The 19,861-nt window shown below is 40.2% G+C and overlaps 1 protein-coding gene across 1 annotated transcript in view; it reads left to right on the forward strand.

Annotated features, from left to right (window-relative positions):
• LOC149280564 (disintegrin and metalloproteinase domain-containing protein 22-like) overlaps positions 1–19,861 on the forward strand; it is a 65,827-nt gene that overhangs the window by 3,316 nt on the left and 42,650 nt on the right. Inside the window, exons 3-4 of the mRNA XM_089500412.1 lie at positions 4,289–4,365; positions 13,836–13,902. Coding sequence (XP_089356538.1) covers positions 4,289–4,365; positions 13,836–13,902 — 144 coding nt within the window. The remainder of the gene's footprint in view (positions 1–4,288; positions 4,366–13,835; positions 13,903–19,861) is intronic.

Consider the following 19,861-nt stretch of genomic DNA (forward strand, 5'->3'; position numbering starts at 1 on the left):
CACCCCATTTTATAACAAAACGATGAGAGGGCCCTCAATGCTGGTGCACGGGCCACATTATCCAATGAAGCCAGGGGAAATAACGTAGGGTGGTAGAGCTCCAGGACCACAAACAGGCCACACTTTTTGCATATCCCCTCTTTAATGTGGGGCAGCTCAGTCAAAATGTTTGAAATTGATTAACCCTTTCAGTGCTCGGGCTGGGTCAGGTTCTGTAGTTTTTCTATAGCTAGGTTTAGGTGACAGCCCTCTAAGCATAAAAATGGTCAAGTTAATAGCTTTACTAGAGAAAGAAATTATAGGTAGGAAATATACCTTGATGGTGTTCTTCACTCAGGTCTGTACACCGCCATGAGTGGCAGAAGATCATGAACGTAGCCGGTGTATGTCACATGTGGTCACGATGCCAACATGCAGTTCTTTGTTGTTGTAACTCGCTGGTATCCTGACCTTCTGTATACTTGACCAACCCCGTCTGCCACCTGCCCCAGCCTTTGTCTCGCCAGACTTCACTCTTGTACTTCCCTTTGGATTTGATGGCTTGGTACTTCCACCCATATCCCTATGATACCTTTCATCCCTGAACCACACTGCTGATTTTTTTTATCACCTAGTTACCCCAGCTGCCACAAGCATCTATGATCCTGCACCTCTCTTTATTTCTCATCTTCTGGAAGGTCACCATCCCAGGGTGCGACATATACATGGGTTAATTTGTTCTATCCTTTTCAGCCAGCTGTATCATTATATGTCATGTTGCCCTTGATTGGTGTAAGGCTTTATTGAAAAATGTATTCTATGAGACAGTGACCAATTTATTATCATATTTTATTTTTATAAAGCTTTCACAATACATATATTCAAAAAAGGATTGTAAAACACATGAATGTGAAGTTAATTATAATATATAATATACTACAGTACATAACATTTAAGCAGTCTGTGTGAAAAATATTTCCATAGCTGCCTATTTGCAAAATTGTACCAGCTATTCTCCCTTAAAGTTTATTTAGTTACACTGAAATGTGAAATGCTTTGAGTTGCACCTTTTTCTCTTTTACCAACCAGATTTATTATCATGTGTAGAAAAGGCGCCAGCCAAACTTCATCAATAAAAAGCTTCCACTCCAGCCATCATATGCACTTTAACACATACGATAGCCGAGATGTCCCTCTAAATGTTTGTGGGATTCCCCATACACAGTTTCTCCTCTGTCTGCCACCCAGATATTTTCTGTGCGGGAGATGTTTTCGGCTCATGATATACTTACCGCCGGTCTGCTCCGGCGCTGGCTTAGCTGAATGTTGTGACCTCTGTGTGCATGCACGAAGAGCATTCCCATTGGTTTCAATGAGAGTGCTTTCCTGCGACTGTCCCAAGGGCCCCAGAGCGGTAGGGTCCTTAAGCCCCCATTTTGTGGTAGACTTTGTTGTTTGGTAGTAGCCTGAGCTGCTCCACTTTTGTCATAACCTGCGCAGCCTGTGAGCTCTGCGTTAATGAGAGAGACGTTCAGACACCAGACGAGAGGAGCCGCTCTACAGCAGGTACGGATATTACCTGATTAACCCAGCGCAGGGCCGGCTCCTCTCTCCCAGTGACCATCCCAGGTAGGAAGAGTCAGAGAGGTTAAGGTCACAGAGAGTGCTCTGATTGACTTCTTTTTCTCTCTCTCTACCTCCCTTTCCTTTCCCTCCATGTTATATGGGCTCATGTGGTCCATCACAGGCTGCGCAGGCGCTCGCCCCCTGCTGGAGAGAGGCTAACAGTAACTTAGTTTAGAATAAGCTTAAGTGTTATAGTATATATTATATTAATATGATCAGGTGTGACTCTTTCTTACTTTATTTTATAATATGTTTTATTTTTGGAGATGTGAAAAAAGTAAAGCTCCCTTATCTGGCTTCAGTTCCGGAATGACGGAAACCTTGGAACCTCTGTTTTAATTAGTAGTTTTAGTTTACTCTGTAGAGAAATGTTGTAAAATGAGAACAGAGTTCCCTGGGCTGGTCAGAGGTGATCAGAGGACCTCCCAACCGGCCCATGGTCCCCACTGCCCTTTGTGCCTAATTCCAGGGAAAGCCAAATTTCTGCAACAGTCCTTTACCTGATATCAGCAACTAAATCTGTTTTACAGACTAACGTACTATTGGAATATACCGTGCCATGAATAAGTTCACTGCTAAACCCAGTTAAGCCTTAAGAGTTTGTGAACATGGCACATTCCTGCTGTTGTCCATCTTCATTTCCACATCTCATGGAGTGTTGGAATGTCCTCTTGGAATGTTTCCCATGGAAGTGCTGCTTAGAATCTAAACACAATGGGCAGTGAAACAAATCCTATACCTAGGGGAAATAAGTCAGGACTTTTATTAAATCCTTATCCTCTCCCAGTTCTCTCCATCCGTAGCAAACTACTACAGCCTCCTAAGTTTGCGCTAACACTGTACTGATGTGTCTTGTGAATATTAATTACCCCCTTTGAAGCAGTTCATTTGTATGCTTCACAACTGCCATCCACGCAACAATCAATCGGGCATTTCCCGAAAACCAATGGAGCACTAGTTCTTCTACTTTTCACATTTACTCACCTATTTATAGTTACTAGCTAATAGGAGTTTCCTAAAACCTCATTGATGCAGTCTAAACATCTATTATTAATTGTCTCCATCTATGAAAGGACGGGGTTGAGCTGCACATAGCAGTGTTTTCTTACACAGAATCTGTAATTTCAAGAGAAATCGGGTAGAGGCCAATTTCAGGTATCTGGTCAATTTAACATAAGACCGTTTAGTGTCCCCTCAAATCCAAGTACATATACATATAAATAAGTACTTTAACATGAAGTCTTCTACGTAAAAGAGGAGAAGAATAATGACCCACAACGCATTTCACACCAATTTTCGCTCCTTAAAGCGGCCAGTCATTGGCAGGAAAGGGCTCCCCTAGTTTTCAGGTAATGCTCAGCTGTCATATACACTTTAATGGCTGGAGTATACCGGTACCTTTAAATTAAGCTCATCTCATACCTCCTAATATTTGAAATGATCAAAGAAGTGTGACTAAATACAGCCCCAGCATTTGGGACCCATTGATAGATTGTCTCCCTTAAAGAAGGACCCTTGTGGATACGTAAAAAAGACTTTGCAGCTGAGCATGATGGTGCCCCTCTACATTCGGTACGTTGTCCCTCTACATTCGGTACGTTGTCAGGTTTCTTAGACGTAGCCAACTTATTCCTCAATCGCTGAAGCTGACTGTGCACATTCCAGCATTTCCTGGGATTCTGTCATATACTCTACTCGTGATCTGTAACCGTACTGCATGCTGAATATATTAAGTGGGACATCATTCTCTGGGGCTTCTTCGCCGCTAACATCCAGTTTTAATATATGCTGAAAAGGCATGGCATGTTGTTTCTTTTTAAGGATGCTACTTCCTCCCACTGTGTCTTCCTTCAACATCTTCATCTTACATGTGTCTAGTTAATGACCAGGAGACCCTTAAGTTGTGCATGGATAAGCTCCTGTGGGGACTGGAGCAATCAATAGTGCTTGATCGCCAAGGTTAACGGATGCTTCCTCTTGTATGGGTTTGATTGGAGCCTGTAGACAGCTGCACGGTCTCTCAGAAAGCTCCCATGAGGTTGGCATTTATTAGTCAGCAATCACTGGCTTCAACACACCTACCATTGGAGCAGATGACGTCGTCAGCAGAAGCCGAGAAGGAGAATTATATCTCCAATGGCTTTCCAATGTTGGGGGAATCCAGCAGAGTAGTTGATGGTCATGGTAGGAATCACTACGTTGAAAGGAGACGTGAATTTTCACAGCAATCAGGATTAAAAGTAATTCTGGTGCAAAGTGTCAAAAGTGGTCCTGTCGCCATAGCAACCAATGGAATGGTCATGTTTTACACATAACCCCCAATTTCAGCACTGTGCAATATGATGTGCCATATAATTCAATACATATTAATAATAATGTGTCTTCTATTAGAATGACACATCTGTGATTGTGTGCTTATATGTTTCAGGGAAGTACACCAAAACAATCCATACACTCTGATGCTTTTTGTTATTTATATCAATGTCGACCACTAATCTGGGGAAGAGACCTCTAGAGTCCCAAAAGTTTATGTGAATTTACAATTTTTTCTATTCAGTAAAGACTCCACTGTAGTCCACTAAAGAAGACAGATAAGACATATAATAAAATGCCCAGTATGAATATGTTATTACAAACTATTTCTAATTATTAATGCCAATTATATTTCTTTTTCCCTTTGCAGTCCACCCATGTTGCGCAGGCCAGCTTTCAAATTGATGCCTTTGGATCTTCATTTATCCTGGATGTAGAACTGAATCAGTGAGTATTAAACCTCTTTGCCAATAAAGTATTTCCAGAAGTACCGTCCCAACCTTGACTTACAGGTTGACGCCTCTCAGAACAATAGCTGGATGTTTGCATGTTGCTAATAAGAATACCTTCACCTTAGAGTTTAGCTTTCAATTGGGGAATTTTCCAACCATAAATACAGACCACATTTTATAAAGAGAGGATCTGGGGTAATATGTTATGTTTCTAAGAATGCTAACAGGGTGTTAAATGCAGGGGTCATCATGCCCTGAGAGTTCTGTTCCTCTATAGAGATACTTACCTCTTCCTTTCTTTCTCATTTACCTGTATGATATAAAATCTTCATCTTGAGATCTGTGTCATGGGGAGTCTCCGCTACCCTGCCATCCACTGGTCTGAGTGTACAGAGAGTCAACATGCGGGGTTTTAACGAGTCAACCCAGTGCCCTAACTCTCTCCGAGAACACAGACTGATGGATATAGGATAAGTGCATATACCGTATAGACACATGGCATATAGGGAGACAGACTTTGTAAATCAGTATTGTGAATCCCGAGGTCTAATTCTCAGAGTTTCTGCTTACCAAGCAAAGATTTGTGAATTTTCTGTACCAGTGACTGATATGCACTTCATTATCTTGAAAACCCAAGATATAATATAATAATCTGGGTCTTATGGTCCCAACCGACAAACATAGAGATCTGGATCAGCAAGGAGCCTCCAGACATAACATCCACCAGACTCATTTGTGATATTAACGGTAACGGGAGTTCTCAGTCCTGTACATTGGAGGAGAGTTAAGTGGTGATAGAGCGGAGGGTCTCCCAATCACATTGTGACCATGCAGCCTGATGGGTTACAATATTAAGAACCGCAAAATGCCGGCAGTCATCTTATTCCCCATCAGGATTCAGTGAGTGGATATTTCTTTAGTGGACTCGGAACTTATTAGCAAAGTGTTACATCTTAAAAATGATATTTAGAATTTCTGATCAAGATCATTAGGGGATAATGTAATGTCCAATTTTAATATTAATGGACAGAACCTCTCCACTTTTTTGTCTTTCCCTCTGTCTAGGCAAGTCACACCCATTTGGCACTTCAGATACATTAATGAGTATTCATGAATATTAACCTTGAGATTTTTAAAGACACGTTCATTCATAAACAGACCTTTTTCTCTGACAAGGTATCCTTCACTAGTACACGTAAAAGGGTCAGGGAAACCTTTATCCACTGAGCTTGTCCTAGAACAATCACGCATAAGGCCCTCAAGCCAACTGGCATATAGTCTCAGAAGCCTAAATATGTTTTTAATTTCCATTTAAAAAAACTGCTGGAAAATAATTCCAGTGCCCCCCACCATCATTTCAGCTCTGCGGCAAATCTTCCAGCAGCGGAATGTAAAAGCTAACCTCTTTTACAGCGAGAAGGCAAAATCACAGATGAGTTTTCATTTATTATTAATAGAATGCTGCCAGAAATACAGCAATAAACAAACTGCTTCATGTACGTTTTCTCATAATTACACGGGCTAAGTGGCCATGAATCCATTTGCTGATAATACTGAACTATGGGGGGAAACATGAAAATACAAATTTGTTGATTTTTGGCTGTCTCATTTATAATAGAAATACTGCACTATAATTGTTCTGGCACTCTCATAAGCGTACAAATGTCACCACTTTGAAATACTGTATTGTAACAGTTTTTCACTACTGTACCTTTTAGCATTACTACTTGCATTTATCAAGCATATCTATAGCTTGGGTTTTTGGTCAATCTTATTTGGTTAGAGGTAACCTGAGATTTGTGCGAAATAGTGCCAGAATTAGCATATCAATCAATTTTCTGTCCTAAAATGACCTCCATTCTCCTCCCCCACCACAAATGGACTGGAGAAAAAAATGAGCCCTGGCACTTTAAGGTCAACGGCTGATAAATCAAATGCATGCAGCAGCATGCCACACTAGCAGCCCCATACTAAAGCATTGCATTGTAGGAGCAGCATTAAAGGTCAGCGGGGGGCGCTATTGGGCAGTGGCCTTATATGTTCAAAGACTGCTTGAACATAGACCAGCAGAAGAGGACATTCCAACATTTAAAATGAGGATAAATCCATCAATGGTAAGGCATTGCTATTTGCAAGAACAGAAAGTTAATATCACTGCTTCTATAGCATGCACATATGCTGGGGAGGGCTGGCATCTTCTAGCCTGCGGGGCAAGTAAAGCTAAATGGTCCCATTGGCCCCTTGTACCCCCCATATGCAGTGACACACACATGATGTACACACAAACTTGCACACTCACAGTTACACACATACACATGCTTACATATAGTTACACTAACATACAATCACTCATATACACTCACGCTAACACACAAACACTCTTACATAGACATATTTATGCTCACTTACACATCCATGCTAGCACACACATATATGCATCTATGCTAACACACAAACACTTACACATTCATCCTAACACAAGCACTTACACATATACATTAATGCTCACATACATATTTGCGTTAATACACACACATATACATACATTCTCATTCTAACACACATACTTACATTACATTCATACATACCTTACCAACTCATTCCCTGCCCCTCCATCTAGATAAGGTAGGCTAGATGGGGAAGGGACCACGGAGATTAGTAAACGAAGACGAACACGAAGTCTTCGTCTTCATATACGTTTGCCGCCGCCATGTTCGTTTCTTTGGTATTCGGGCTGAACAACGAAAATGCACCCTTCGTGTTCGTTTTCATGTTCACCCGAATATGAATACACAAGTCTACTAAAAACTATAAATTTGCATCTTAAAAATAGAGCATCAAATAACATTTTTAGTAACACTAATGATGGATGGGTGTCAGTTCTGTATTCAATAATGTTTTTTGTGATATATCCCCTTTATGTAAAACAGAGGCCTGGTGGTATTCTATGTTTTCCAGGTCACAAGTCCACCTTAAAGAATCAGCACCCCCAACTAATTCTTGAATTTAAAGACGTTGCTTAGTAGGTAAATTGGCTTTGTATACAACTTAATATCAGCCAAACAGCTTGTCTAATGCGAAAGCAAATGCTCCAGGGAACATGTAGAAAAGGCAAAAGCGGAATACCTGGCTGTTCATCTGCTCACAGGTTAACCTATTAAGCATTTCCGAAGACCTTTACATAAACCATTGGCTTTATTATGTTCCATCGAGCCACATATATATATATATATATATAATGTTTTTTATGCTTCTCAGACGTGGTGTCAGCATAGTTGTTTTTTTAATTATGTGGGGAGTGTATTTCTGGGCTAATCCCAGGTAAGCTGATCCCAGATAGGTCTGGTCTCTTACCTTTGCTGCCGCTCACGTGTCTGATATGGTGTTTTAATGTGAGGCCACATGTATGTCATTTAGCAGCTGCTGGCCTTAAGGTCCCAGGACGGGGGGGAGCTGTCCTAGAGGGCCACACACTCATCCGATCTGCCACTCCAGCTTGGATATGGCTGGCCGTGCCCTATGTGAACTTAAAAACGTAGCCTGCGGTCTCAGAAATCTGTCAGCTGTCAGTCACAATGATGTCATCATGTTGCCGCGACCTTAAAGTGCCAAGGTCGCCCCACCATCACCAGTCTGGCCCTGTGGACAGCACTGTTGTTGATGCAGAACTGGGTTTAGTCAGCCTCCTCTCTTTGTTCCTACGCACATGAATACACGATGACTAGTGAATATCCAGCTTCATTTAGACAAATTGATTTTGATATAAAATATTTTTTTCCAGTGTCCTGTCTGCTTCCTCGACAAATCATTGATCATCAAATTTCTTAAAACATGTTCAAATCCGCAAAATATAAATAAAATAAAATATACAAAAATACTCTATCTCTGTAATTCACAGGAAACTGTCAATACAAGGAAATGATTCTATTAAGAGAAAAATGGGAAGACAACTGTTTAACGCCTTAAGTACCAAGGCTGGTTATAAGGTATCCACACAAATTATATAGTTTTTTTCCCCAGGGCACTCTTAACCCTTTCAGGATCAGGGCAACTCCTTCCCTCTGTCAATTAATGTCAATTAATGTACCTACTTTTATTTTTTATGAATACAATTTTTAAAATAGTGGAAAACGTCATGTATGTAAATTGTACACAGCTAGTGCAAAAAAAAAATAGCAAAAATATATTAACTTGCCTAATTCATTTATTAGCACATTCCTCAGTAACCAAGCACCTACCACCTTAAACCTGAACTTAAACCAATTAAATGTCCTTAAAAAAAAAATAACCCCTTAGGGTCAGGTACAAAAGAGATTAACTTTAGTAGTTTCATCGGCCTGAATTTGTTGCTATCCTAAGCTACGTAACTATGGAAGATACCGCATTTGGCTGCATAAAAAAGCAAATGATCAAAACGACCACAAAGGAAGGCCCGCTGCCCAGATTACTTAGATGTTTTGTGGTTACTACTGCTTTTGACTTGATTAAGGGAGGTTGATACTGTCGAAAACTTGTCCTTAAAATTGAATGTTAGTCTACTAAAAAGGTATTATTTTATATCCCAATACTCATTTTGCTTTCAATTTACACTACTGGACTAACACAGCTATCCTAAACTAACATTGCTGCGGTGGGTAATTGTTGGCTATGGAGCCAATAATTGTTTTATGGAATACGATATGTTAAATGTCTTATATCAGTAATAAATGACATACATGGGTTACTGTTCATTCCTTTCTGGTTCCCTTTTAATTGCATTACAGTTCATTACTGTTAGTATTATAATGTGTTCTGGAGTAGTGGTAGGATCCAGGCTAATATTCTTCTATTTTAACTATTATAAACATTATATTATAAATACTCATGCTAGTGTTTATAATGGCACCGTTTTTTTACCATGTGTAGCATCTGAGTTGATTGGCAAGCAGGGGGTTAAGATACCCTATGGGTAAAGCACGCATTGCTTTAGTGAAGTATCCGCCTTACTTACACGGCAAAATGTTATCATTAACATATTGCTGATTTCAGCGCGGAGCAGGAAATCCCTTGACTTGTCATGCGTGCCGAGCGGGGATCAGCAGCGCTGATCAATAATCAGAAATCCGGCAAATTATGCACCGATGTGAGTGAACGGCAATAGGTGAACACTGGGTTTTCTGCCTTTAATTAGAATTTAATTCTGACCATAATTACCGTAATTTAGCTCTGCCCAGTTATTATGGTGCAGATTATCTCACATACTAACATACATTTAAACCAAACCACCTCAAAGACATTATTATTATTATTTTTCTTATTTAACAATACTAAATAGTGCCCCTGGGTTTAACATGTGTTAGAGTGAATCATTTGAGTTCCTTTAGGCCCAAAACAGGAATAGTATGTATAAATACACATATATACACATACACTGCACTTACAAATACTACCCTTACACATTTACGCTTCCATTCAAATGGGTCACTTAGCCATTTCCAGCTACAATAGTCAATTAGAACATTAACAACGTCTGTGCTGTGTTTTTGATCCATTTTGTTATTTTAATAGACACAATTTGCGCTTCTTTTTAAAAATTGGGATATTTCTAGGTGACCCCAAACTTTTGAACAATAGTGTACATACACATGCACATTCACGCTTGCACTTACACACAAACTTACTAGCTCACACTTGCCCATGCAACCTCATTACCCCTCCCATATTTGTTTATCTCTCTTCTTTATCAATCCCTATCTCCCCCATTTCTCCACATCTTTAAAATGATCTCATTCCTTTCTCGTTCTCTCTGTCATTTGCTTTCTCATGTCTCTTTTTTCCTTGTTCAATCCTGTGGTGGGAGCACAAGTTCTGTTTCTTCAAACCTCTGCTTCAGTGGTCCCTTGGGGTGCACAGTGCTGAGCGCCAGGATTTGACATCATGACGTGGTGCTCAGAATGAATCGCCGGCACGCAGTGCTAGGGAGCGCTGAAGCAAAGGTCTGAAGGGACATGCTTGTCTCACATTTGCTCCTGTTGGGGACAATGCAAGTGGCAGCAGCCAATATCATAAATGCTTACTAAATTATACAAATAACTGGCCTTACTCCCATTGATTTCATTGAGAGTGATACAGAGCATGTGCAGAAGGCTTCCTTAAACGAGCGGGAGATCCTTCTACCTATCCTTCCTACTTTTGATCCTTCTACCTCTCCTTCCGTCTTTTGATCCTTCTACCTCTCCTTCCTTCTTTTGATCCTTCTACCTCTCCTTCCTTCTTTTGATCCTTCTACCTCTCCTTCCTTCTTTTGTTCCTTCCACCTCTCCTTCGTACTTTTTGGTTAGCGAACTCCTGCACCTTTCCAATATGTTATCATTGAGGCTCACTGGAATATATTTATTTTCTCTAAAAAAGTATCATCCGTAGATCTCTGAAAATGATTGTATAGTTTATATTGTTAAATAGATTTACTAATTGCCAGTATAGGGAGATTAATTTATTATACACCTTTTATGATTAGTTTTCACTTGTTTAACCTGCAAGGAAAGCTCTATTCCTTGGTTGCTATGTTTCTAACTAATGCACTTGAACTAATGAAATACGTCCGCTATGATTTAAAGTATGATTTTTAAGTTTTTTTCTTGTAGTATATAAAGGGAAATTTTTAAATGTGTCTCTTATCAGTTTCCGATTTGCTGTTGCATGTTACATTGACTTACTTGCTCATAAAAAATGCAGGACTTCCTGAAGAGTCTGTAACGTCAGAGCCGTTTGTAATCCACAGAGGAGCCTTGACAAATCAGCATTTTTCTTGATTTGGTTTATTACAAATGTTTTGCAATTTATGGGAACCAAGAACCTGGTATCATTGGGTATGTATCTGAGGACATTCTGTTGTTAGCTTCTTGCCCAAGTTGTCCCATTTATTTGCTCCAGCTTTTATGGAGGATTAGGGGGGCTTCATCATCACGCCATTTGTAGCCAGAGTGATCCAGATCACTATTTTCTAAAAAGTCTAAGTAACATAAGTACCAGGTGCCAAGTATACTACTGCCCGACACCTACCAACATTTCAGATCGCCAAAAAGAGACACTTTTGTTTTAGGTGGTGTGGTTGAAGGTTTGGCACAGGGGCATGACATTATCCAGACTATTTAAGTACTATTGTTTCCTATAGTAACTGTTTATAAGGCATTTCTAATAAATTTTACATAGATGATTTTATATATGCCTTTTTTGTATTATATATATATATATATATATATATATATATATATATACACACAAACACACATTATTGTGAGTTTTAGGGCTGTAGAAAGCTATGATAGACTCTGTGACAGAATGAGCTGTCATACATGGCCCCCAAGCTACTCAGAGATGGCTCCAGCCTGGCTGCCAAACAAAAATAGCACAGGTAGGAACGCCATTGTTTAAATAATCCCAATAATAGGATTGCTGCCAGGGGAATTAAAGGTTGGGTAGGGTTGTATACATGTATCTGTTTATCTATGTTAATGCAATTCTGTGGATGTATGAGGCTATGGTTTACAACAATAAAATGTTCATTATTGCGCTACTCCTTTCAAGGTACACTTATTGGGTACACATAGCAGGGTTCCAAGGTGTGCATGCTGACTGGTACCAGAAGTGATTTCGGGGACATCTGGGTGATCCCTGGGAGTGACTGCAGCTCTCTTGGTGAACCCGTTACAGTCTCATGTCCACCAAACATTTCTGACTGCATAGAAAACAGGGACATCGGGGGAGGAAGGATTTTATTCCAAAAGCAGCAGGGCCGGCCCAAGGCAAAATGCCGCCTGGGGCGAATTTTAAAATGCCGCCCCCCCCCCCTTATCTACCCTTTCTCTCCCTCCGTTCCTGCCGCCCCCCCCCATTATCTACCCTTACCCCCCCCTTGTACTTACCTTTCAGCAGTCCTGCGGCGAGTCTCCCTGTTCGGTCTCGGTGCCGGCTTGTAATGCTCAGCAAGGAGAGGGGGGAAGAGAGGGGCGCCGAGCGGGTACTGATAGCTTGGTAAGCGAAAACCACTCGGTGCCCATTTCTCCCTCTTTCGCTTTAAAAAAAAAAAAAGGGCTTGGGGCGGAAGTGCCGCCCCTTCAAAAGTGCCGTCTGGAGCGGTTGCCCCACTCGGCTCCATTGTCGGGCCAGCCCTGAAAAGCAGGACTGTCCCTCCTAAAGAGTGACACTTGGGAAGTATCCTTCCACATTATGTCCAATTAAATGAACATTTTTTATTACTATATATCGTGCTCTCATACTGTTTAGACGGGATGTTGAAGGCTTGATATCTATATAGTATATTGGTGAAGAGCAAATATGCTCCGCATTATTGTTAATGGCCGCACAGAATATTGATTGTGTGTTATAAATGCTTAATAACTATATTATGCTTCATAAATGTATTATATTGTTGCATAATAAATCATTCTAGGTATCAAAACTGAGTGCTTATTGATTGCCTTCAAAGGCTTTGTTAAGGTCATTCTGACATTTTAGATTGTCATTATGTTATAAATGTTATGAATCTGTTTTTTTTTATATTTAAAAAGTATGCATAAAACCAGATGGGAAAATATCAGTTGAACAAGGATATGACAGCCTCCAACGATGAGTGTCCCTTGGCCTTAATGTCACCTTCCCAACCACCAATGAACTCACAGGTCACAAAGTCCCACAGAAGTCTCAGCAAAGCCGCGTCCCCTAGTAAAATACATTGAGTGCCGTGAACCAAGGTTGTTAGTGATATATCAGCCCAATGTATTTAGACCATGGATGTTATTCATTAATATCGCTATATGTTAATCCTATAGTATCAAGGTGAAATGGGTATGCTGTACAACACCTTTCCATTCTAAGTCTTCTAAGCACGATAAGGGGTGCATTTTTTACGATAGCTGTACTTCTAGATTCCAGCTTGTGATCATTAGTGCAGAGACACATGGCCTTGGCGTTTTCAGGATGTATAATAACTTCAATTATTAGTCTTGTTTTGTGTCGGTTTTCCAAGGTTGATCATCAAAGAGACCCCACTGTCGGGCTGCTGCTAGGGATCACGGTCTGACAGTGTAAGATACACCCTGTAGGTGTCGTGTGTGCAAGTAAATCATTTTATAAAGAGTTAATTTGTTACTGGACTGATATATTTATGGAAGAACTTGTCATTAGCAAATGATTGCATTGCCATATGAAACATTTGGATCCATCTGATTTTTACATATTGCTGACCACCCCTTGCAAAGTGCATTAGTAGAGATGTATAAACCTAATTAAGTCATTGATTTCCTTCCGTGAGTTTATACATTCCACATAATGCGAGGTAGCAATATAGGTGGTCGTCAGGAACGTGTATTTTAAATGTGCCCTGGGAAAAATGGCTGATATGGCAACCCTATTTTTCCAGTACTTTTCTTTTGGTATAAATAGATAATGGCAAATAATATTTCTTTTTTTTTTGCTATTTTGCAGTGATTTGCTGTCTTCAGATTACTTGGAAAGACATATTACAGAGGATGGCACAATAGTGGAAATCAAAGTAAGTGAAAGGTTTAAGATTCTGACTTTTGAGAACTTGTTAGCTGTTGTGCACCCAGCTGAAGTGGAGTGTAAGCCCCAAAAATAGTCTGCCCTGTACGTTTTCTAGCAAAAAAAGCCCCGCCATGCAATCACAGACTTCAAGGTGTTAAAAACCCTTCTAAGATACACCTTTAAGCATAAATCCACCCAATTTAGATAAAACTCAGTTGCTGTATTGGGCTACACAAATAGGATAATTTATATGACTTTGGCATCTGTATTTTTTTAAATATTCCAACAAACTAGAATGATATCCAGCTGTAATCTAGACAGTGGTAGATCAGGAATAATTATATCTTGAAATAGAACTGACCTGGTCTATAAACCTTTTTAAATGACAGAACAGGGGCACTTCCAGAAATGCATCATTTGTCAAAAGCAGTTATTCACTTTAACTCTTAATTTTCTAAACTTACCTGAATATCCTGAAAAGTAAAAGTCTTTATATGTCCAGAAATGATGCAACTTCCCTGTGCAATTATGTAACTGTAGTGCTCCAATTGTAAATGCTCTTTAGGGTATACCTGGAAATTAGATAAACTCTTGGGGATTGACCCAGAGCTTCGAGGTGAAGCCCTGCTTCCTAGAGCCTCCAGATCACTTTCTTCTTTCTCCAGGTCAGGCCCACTCGCTGACCACTTTCCCTTCTACTCAGTATAGTTTGGGGCTAGCTCTGCCCCCTGTTTGGCTAGCTCCACCCACATGTACAGGTTACCCCTATCCATCCCCTCCAAGGCCGCTGACCTCACTGTGGGACGCCGGTACATGATGTCATATATTGGTGCTCTTTGACGTAAATGCATAGCCCCTTTTAAAAAGCCCACTGGGCACAGCCTCTATAGTGTGAATGGGCCGTTTGGAGAGATCAGAGCAGTGGCCCACTGGAGGGGGTTTAATTGCCCAAGAGGGTGATCTGCTGTCAGTCCCCCAAGCCCCCCCGCAGCCTCTTTACCAAGATCAATATACCTTTCTTCTTCTGAAAAGCCAGGAACCTGCTGGTAAACACAAAAAGTTTATCACATAAAATCATTGTGTTTTTAAGAATTCATAATAACAGGGCGCGATTATTACAGTAATTGGAATTTAACGCAATTGGCACTCTTCATTCCTACACTTTAATAAGTGGCTTTTTGGAGTTTAAGCAGAAAGTTGTTCTTGAAGGCCTTATAGGTGCCCCATTGTTGCCCAACTCCAGAATGGCGCTGCCATGTTTCTGACAATGTTTTCCTTTTCATGCTGTCATTTCTTTAATAAATTAACCATAAATCGATATAAAAACTTACATAGTTCATTTCAACAGTGATGTTATAAGTAGGTTAAAAAGCAGTACACATTCTGTGACACACTTTCCTTTTCGGTCTGTTCTAACTATGGTTTGCCTGTGACAAATCACTCACGTTAATAAGTCTATGAATATACACCGTGATTCATGTATTTTGTTTTGGGATACAGTACTGAGCAAAAGATTTAGGCAAGTCTGAAAAAATGCTGTAAAGTTAAAATGCTTTTAAAAAATAGACATGTTAGTATTTTTTATCAATTAACACAATTGACGCACAAAAGAAACGGGCAATGCTGAGGACTGTAGACATACTGGCCGGCCAAGGAAGACAGACACAGACATTCACACTAATCTATCTACTCACACTTGCAGACACCAACATACATGTTTCCAAACACATATACCCAGACACACACTAACATATCCTGACATACACACACATACCAAATACACAGACGCACACACTAATATATCCTGACATACACACACATACCAAATACCCAGACGCACACACTAACATATACTGATACATAGACAAACACATACTAACATACCCAGATGCACATACTCACACACACATACCAAAAACCCAGACGCACATACACATATACAGACAATCACACACTAACATACCCACGCACGTACACTATATGGACAAAAGTATTGGGACACCTGGCCATTACACCAACAGGGACTTTGATGACATTGCATTGTGAAGACATAGACATTAATATGTAGTTGGTCCCCCTTTTGCGTCTTTAACAGCTTAGACTCTTCTGGGAAGGCTTTCCACTAGATTCTGGGGAGTTTCTGTGGGAATTTTTGCCCATTCATCCAGTAGAGTGTTTGTGAGGTCAGGCACTGATGTTGGATGAGAAAGCCCGGCTCTCAATCTCCATTCCATTCAAATAACAACATGTATATAACATAAAAACAGAGTTACATGAAGATAGGTGGGCTATTTTCATTTTTCAAACAGCTGCATTTATGAACAGACCATCCTACTAAACTGTAACGGAAGAATAATAGCATGGAAAATAAGGCAAGCAAATGTTCTTTTCAGCACTGGTTTCATTACATTAATCTACCATCAACAATCATAACCATTAAAGTGCATGTGATGACTTGAGTGTTCCTGTAAGCAATTAATAATAATTATGATAATATTATTATTATTGCAAGCAGCTGCCATTAAGTAATTAGAACACATTTCCAATTTTCCATATGACCTTTGGGTTTATCAAAATCACAAGAAAAATTCAGCTTTTTTTGCGTTTTCCTTAGAAACTTATAAGTCAGCTTGTATGATTAAAACAAATATTTGATACCCTGTAAATACCCTAGTGTCATCTTTATTTAGATAGCATTTAGAATTGCAGTGAGAATTTGGAATGCTTTATTTATCCAGATCCAAGCCTTTCCATCAAGGCAGCATGTGGTTATGGAAACGAAGTCCAAATCTCCCTGTTGTTCATTTACAACCATGGCAAGAAGGACCTGCCAGCTGCAGCGAATCCCTGTAATTGGGGGGGAATTACTTATGCACTGGGTAAAGAACGTGAGCTGAGCCTTCAATAAACTTACAAAGAATGGAGAACAAAAACATTGATTCATAAAAGAAGAGGGTAAAAGACTGAAAGGAGGGCCAATACCGCTCTAGAAGTGACGTCATCTTGGCTTCAGTTCCATAAAATGCAGCAATGACAATATGTTTAAGGATTTTTTTTTCTTTTTAATAATTTTTATTTCTAAGGTTTTTATGTCTAACGTACTTCTAGAGGTTCCAGGATTAGTTGTGCGAGTGTTTTCTTACGCTGTTTCTTAGCACGTGTTGGGGAAGCCTTTCCACTGTAGATTTAATAAAAAAAAAGAAGTACACCATGTGCTTAACCCTACACCTGCCTACTACACAAACTAAATAATAATTAGTGCAACCCTCAAATCAAATATACCGTATTGGCTCGGATATAGGCCGCCCCCGTATATAGGCCGCACCCTAAAACATGCTGCCACTCTGTCTCCCCCCCCCGAGATATGCTGCCACTCTGTCTCACCCCCCCGAGATATGCTGCCACTGTCCTCCCCCCTGAGATATGCTGCCACTGTCCTCCTCCCCCCTCGAGATATGCTGCCACTGTCCCCCTCCCCCCCCGAGATATGCTGCCACTGTCCTCCTCCTCCCCCCCCGAGATATGCTGCCACTCCGCCCCCCCAACTTACCAGAGGAGACTCCCGGGTGTCTTGCGGGGCCGGCGGGGGACATCTACGCAATACGCGTATACAACTTCCGGTGCCGGCACTCGATTTTCATGTAGAGGTTCTGTGTCTTAATAGTAATTCTTCTAAATGAAAAATAAACAGAAATATATTGTAATATTTCAAGCCAAGTTTGTCTGGGTCCTTTAATAACTGCAGAGTGCACTTATTACAGACACACTTGGATTAAAATACTCCAATATATTTCTGTTTAGTTTTTTATATGTATGAATTACTATTAAGACACAGAAGTTCTACCTGCAAATCGAAATTTGATCTTTGATGAGCAAAGGTCTACAACCCCAGAAGCTTACGTGGGAATTCTCTGGGTTTGACCCGGAGTCTCCGAGTGAAGCGCGACAATCCTGAGAGTTAGTTCCTTATTCTCCGGCCAGGGGAGCTGCTTTTAACAACCCCCCACTCCCTGCTCACCTTGCTTCCTTCTATTTGCCCACTTCTGGCCTCGGCCTTTGCCTCGACTTCTAGACAAATTTGGCTTCTTCAGTGGCGGAGGAAAACGAGATCAGAGAGACAGTGGTCAAGACTTTTGTAATATTATCCTAATGAGAAAAACGGTCCTTAATATCTATTACTGGCATTCTAGCACTAAGCTGGAGACTGGGCTTAGCATTCTGGAAACAAGAGGATTGTGATGGCTCTGGCCTTACTGGCACAGATATCTTCAATATATATATCCGGTTACAGTACATTAACAAAAAGTGATGTGTGCAGCGGTTACAAGTCAATAGGAGATATGCATGCCCATAAACATAATGCAAATATATATATGTATAGAGAGAGGGGGAGGGGACATTGTTAAAGGGGCAGCGATGCCCAGTTTACTTTAATTTCAGATGGCATACACACAAAATCTACTATTTTACTATGAAAGATAATGGTTTGGTTTCCCGTTACTGTATAGAATGATAATAACGAGCATATAACAAATGGCATGGGGCGGAATCAGCGGACGTATACACCCTTTTCCTTGAAGTTGGCCTAAACCCACAAAAGCCAACCTTCTTAAGCCCAGTTTAAGTTGGATACATTCTAAATCGAATGATTAGCACTGACAATGCGTTCACAAAAGCTGGATGGCTTGTTTTTAAAGAAGAGGGGTAGATTGTGCGGGTGCATTAACATAGTTGGTACCTGCTTTGTGTTTTTTTTTTTTATAAGCACCAATTATTTGTGGAATTTTAGGCCATTTGTAATTACAATGAGTTCAAGATATATGATAGTCGCAGACAGGGGCATTAGGGCAGGCCTGCCATGAAGAGCAGGAGTGTAGCGGGGTAAATGTTACGTGATCCCGCCGTAGCAGCAGTTACAGATATGTTGTGAATGAGTGGGAGTGTGTGTATGCATGGGGCCAAAAAGATCTTCAACCAGTGGAGGACATTTTATAATATTATATTATATAATATTATAATGGTGTGGCTTAGGAAATCATAGGATCTGTGCTGGATCTGAGGCAGGCCCTCCGCATCTCACAACAGATTCACGAAAAATTAGAATTTTCCTGACCTGAAGGCAAGACCATAGACTAAATAAGGTTTCCGTGCTGTCATATTCATTGTTTCTATGCTTCTGTGCTCTTTGTGTATCTTTCGCGTCCATATATCTGCTTGTTTATTCTAATGGAGATGACAGGGAGGAAAAAATGGAATGGATGTCTGTTTCAGAAGAACTTGACTTCTCTAATTAGCTAGTAGTTTAGAATGTCCCCTCTAAAAGTCTAAACTCTTAGTATAACAAAATCATTTGTCCTTATTAACTCCTATCGGCTTTACCCCTTCATAAACATTCACTGCCTGATTCCAAGAGGTGCTTCAGCCAATCAGTGACCTGGAACGGCCTCCTATCACGTTTCCCAGGATCTCTTGGAGATCTGTATGAGATCAGTATGCCGTTATTAAAATGATATAGTTACTGCAAATTCACTGTACTTTTCCACCCTGCGCCCCCTAATATTTTTCTCTCTCTGAGAGCCGCTGATTTTTTATATATTATATTTTATATTTTATATTATATATATTTTTTTACTTTTTTTTTACAGTCGGTAATTGCTTTTGACAGATATCATATTAAAAACTATCCTCTTAGGCAAAGATTTCAATGTCTTTGCGTCATGACATAATAATTGCGTTATATTAAAATATCATTGTGCTTATCGCTCGGCTGGAAGAAGAGTTTGGTAACGGGAAGTGATTTTCATATCTGTTGCCCAGAGGTTCACATTAGTGAATACGGCTTGCTTTAAATTGCTGGTCATTGCCTATCTGGACTCCCCAATAGCTGGCCCTTGGCCCATGCCAGGTTTTTCAGGGTATATCTGGCCGTCTAACGGGAACTCGCGTAACTAAATTAATTTATCAAA

This window comes from Sceloporus occidentalis, unplaced genomic scaffold (genome assembly GCF_023333645.1).
Source record: "Sceloporus occidentalis isolate IW3139 unplaced genomic scaffold, rSceOcc1.0.p SCAF_154, whole genome shotgun sequence".
Classification (NCBI taxonomy): domain Eukaryota; kingdom Metazoa; phylum Chordata; class Lepidosauria; order Squamata; family Phrynosomatidae; genus Sceloporus; species Sceloporus occidentalis.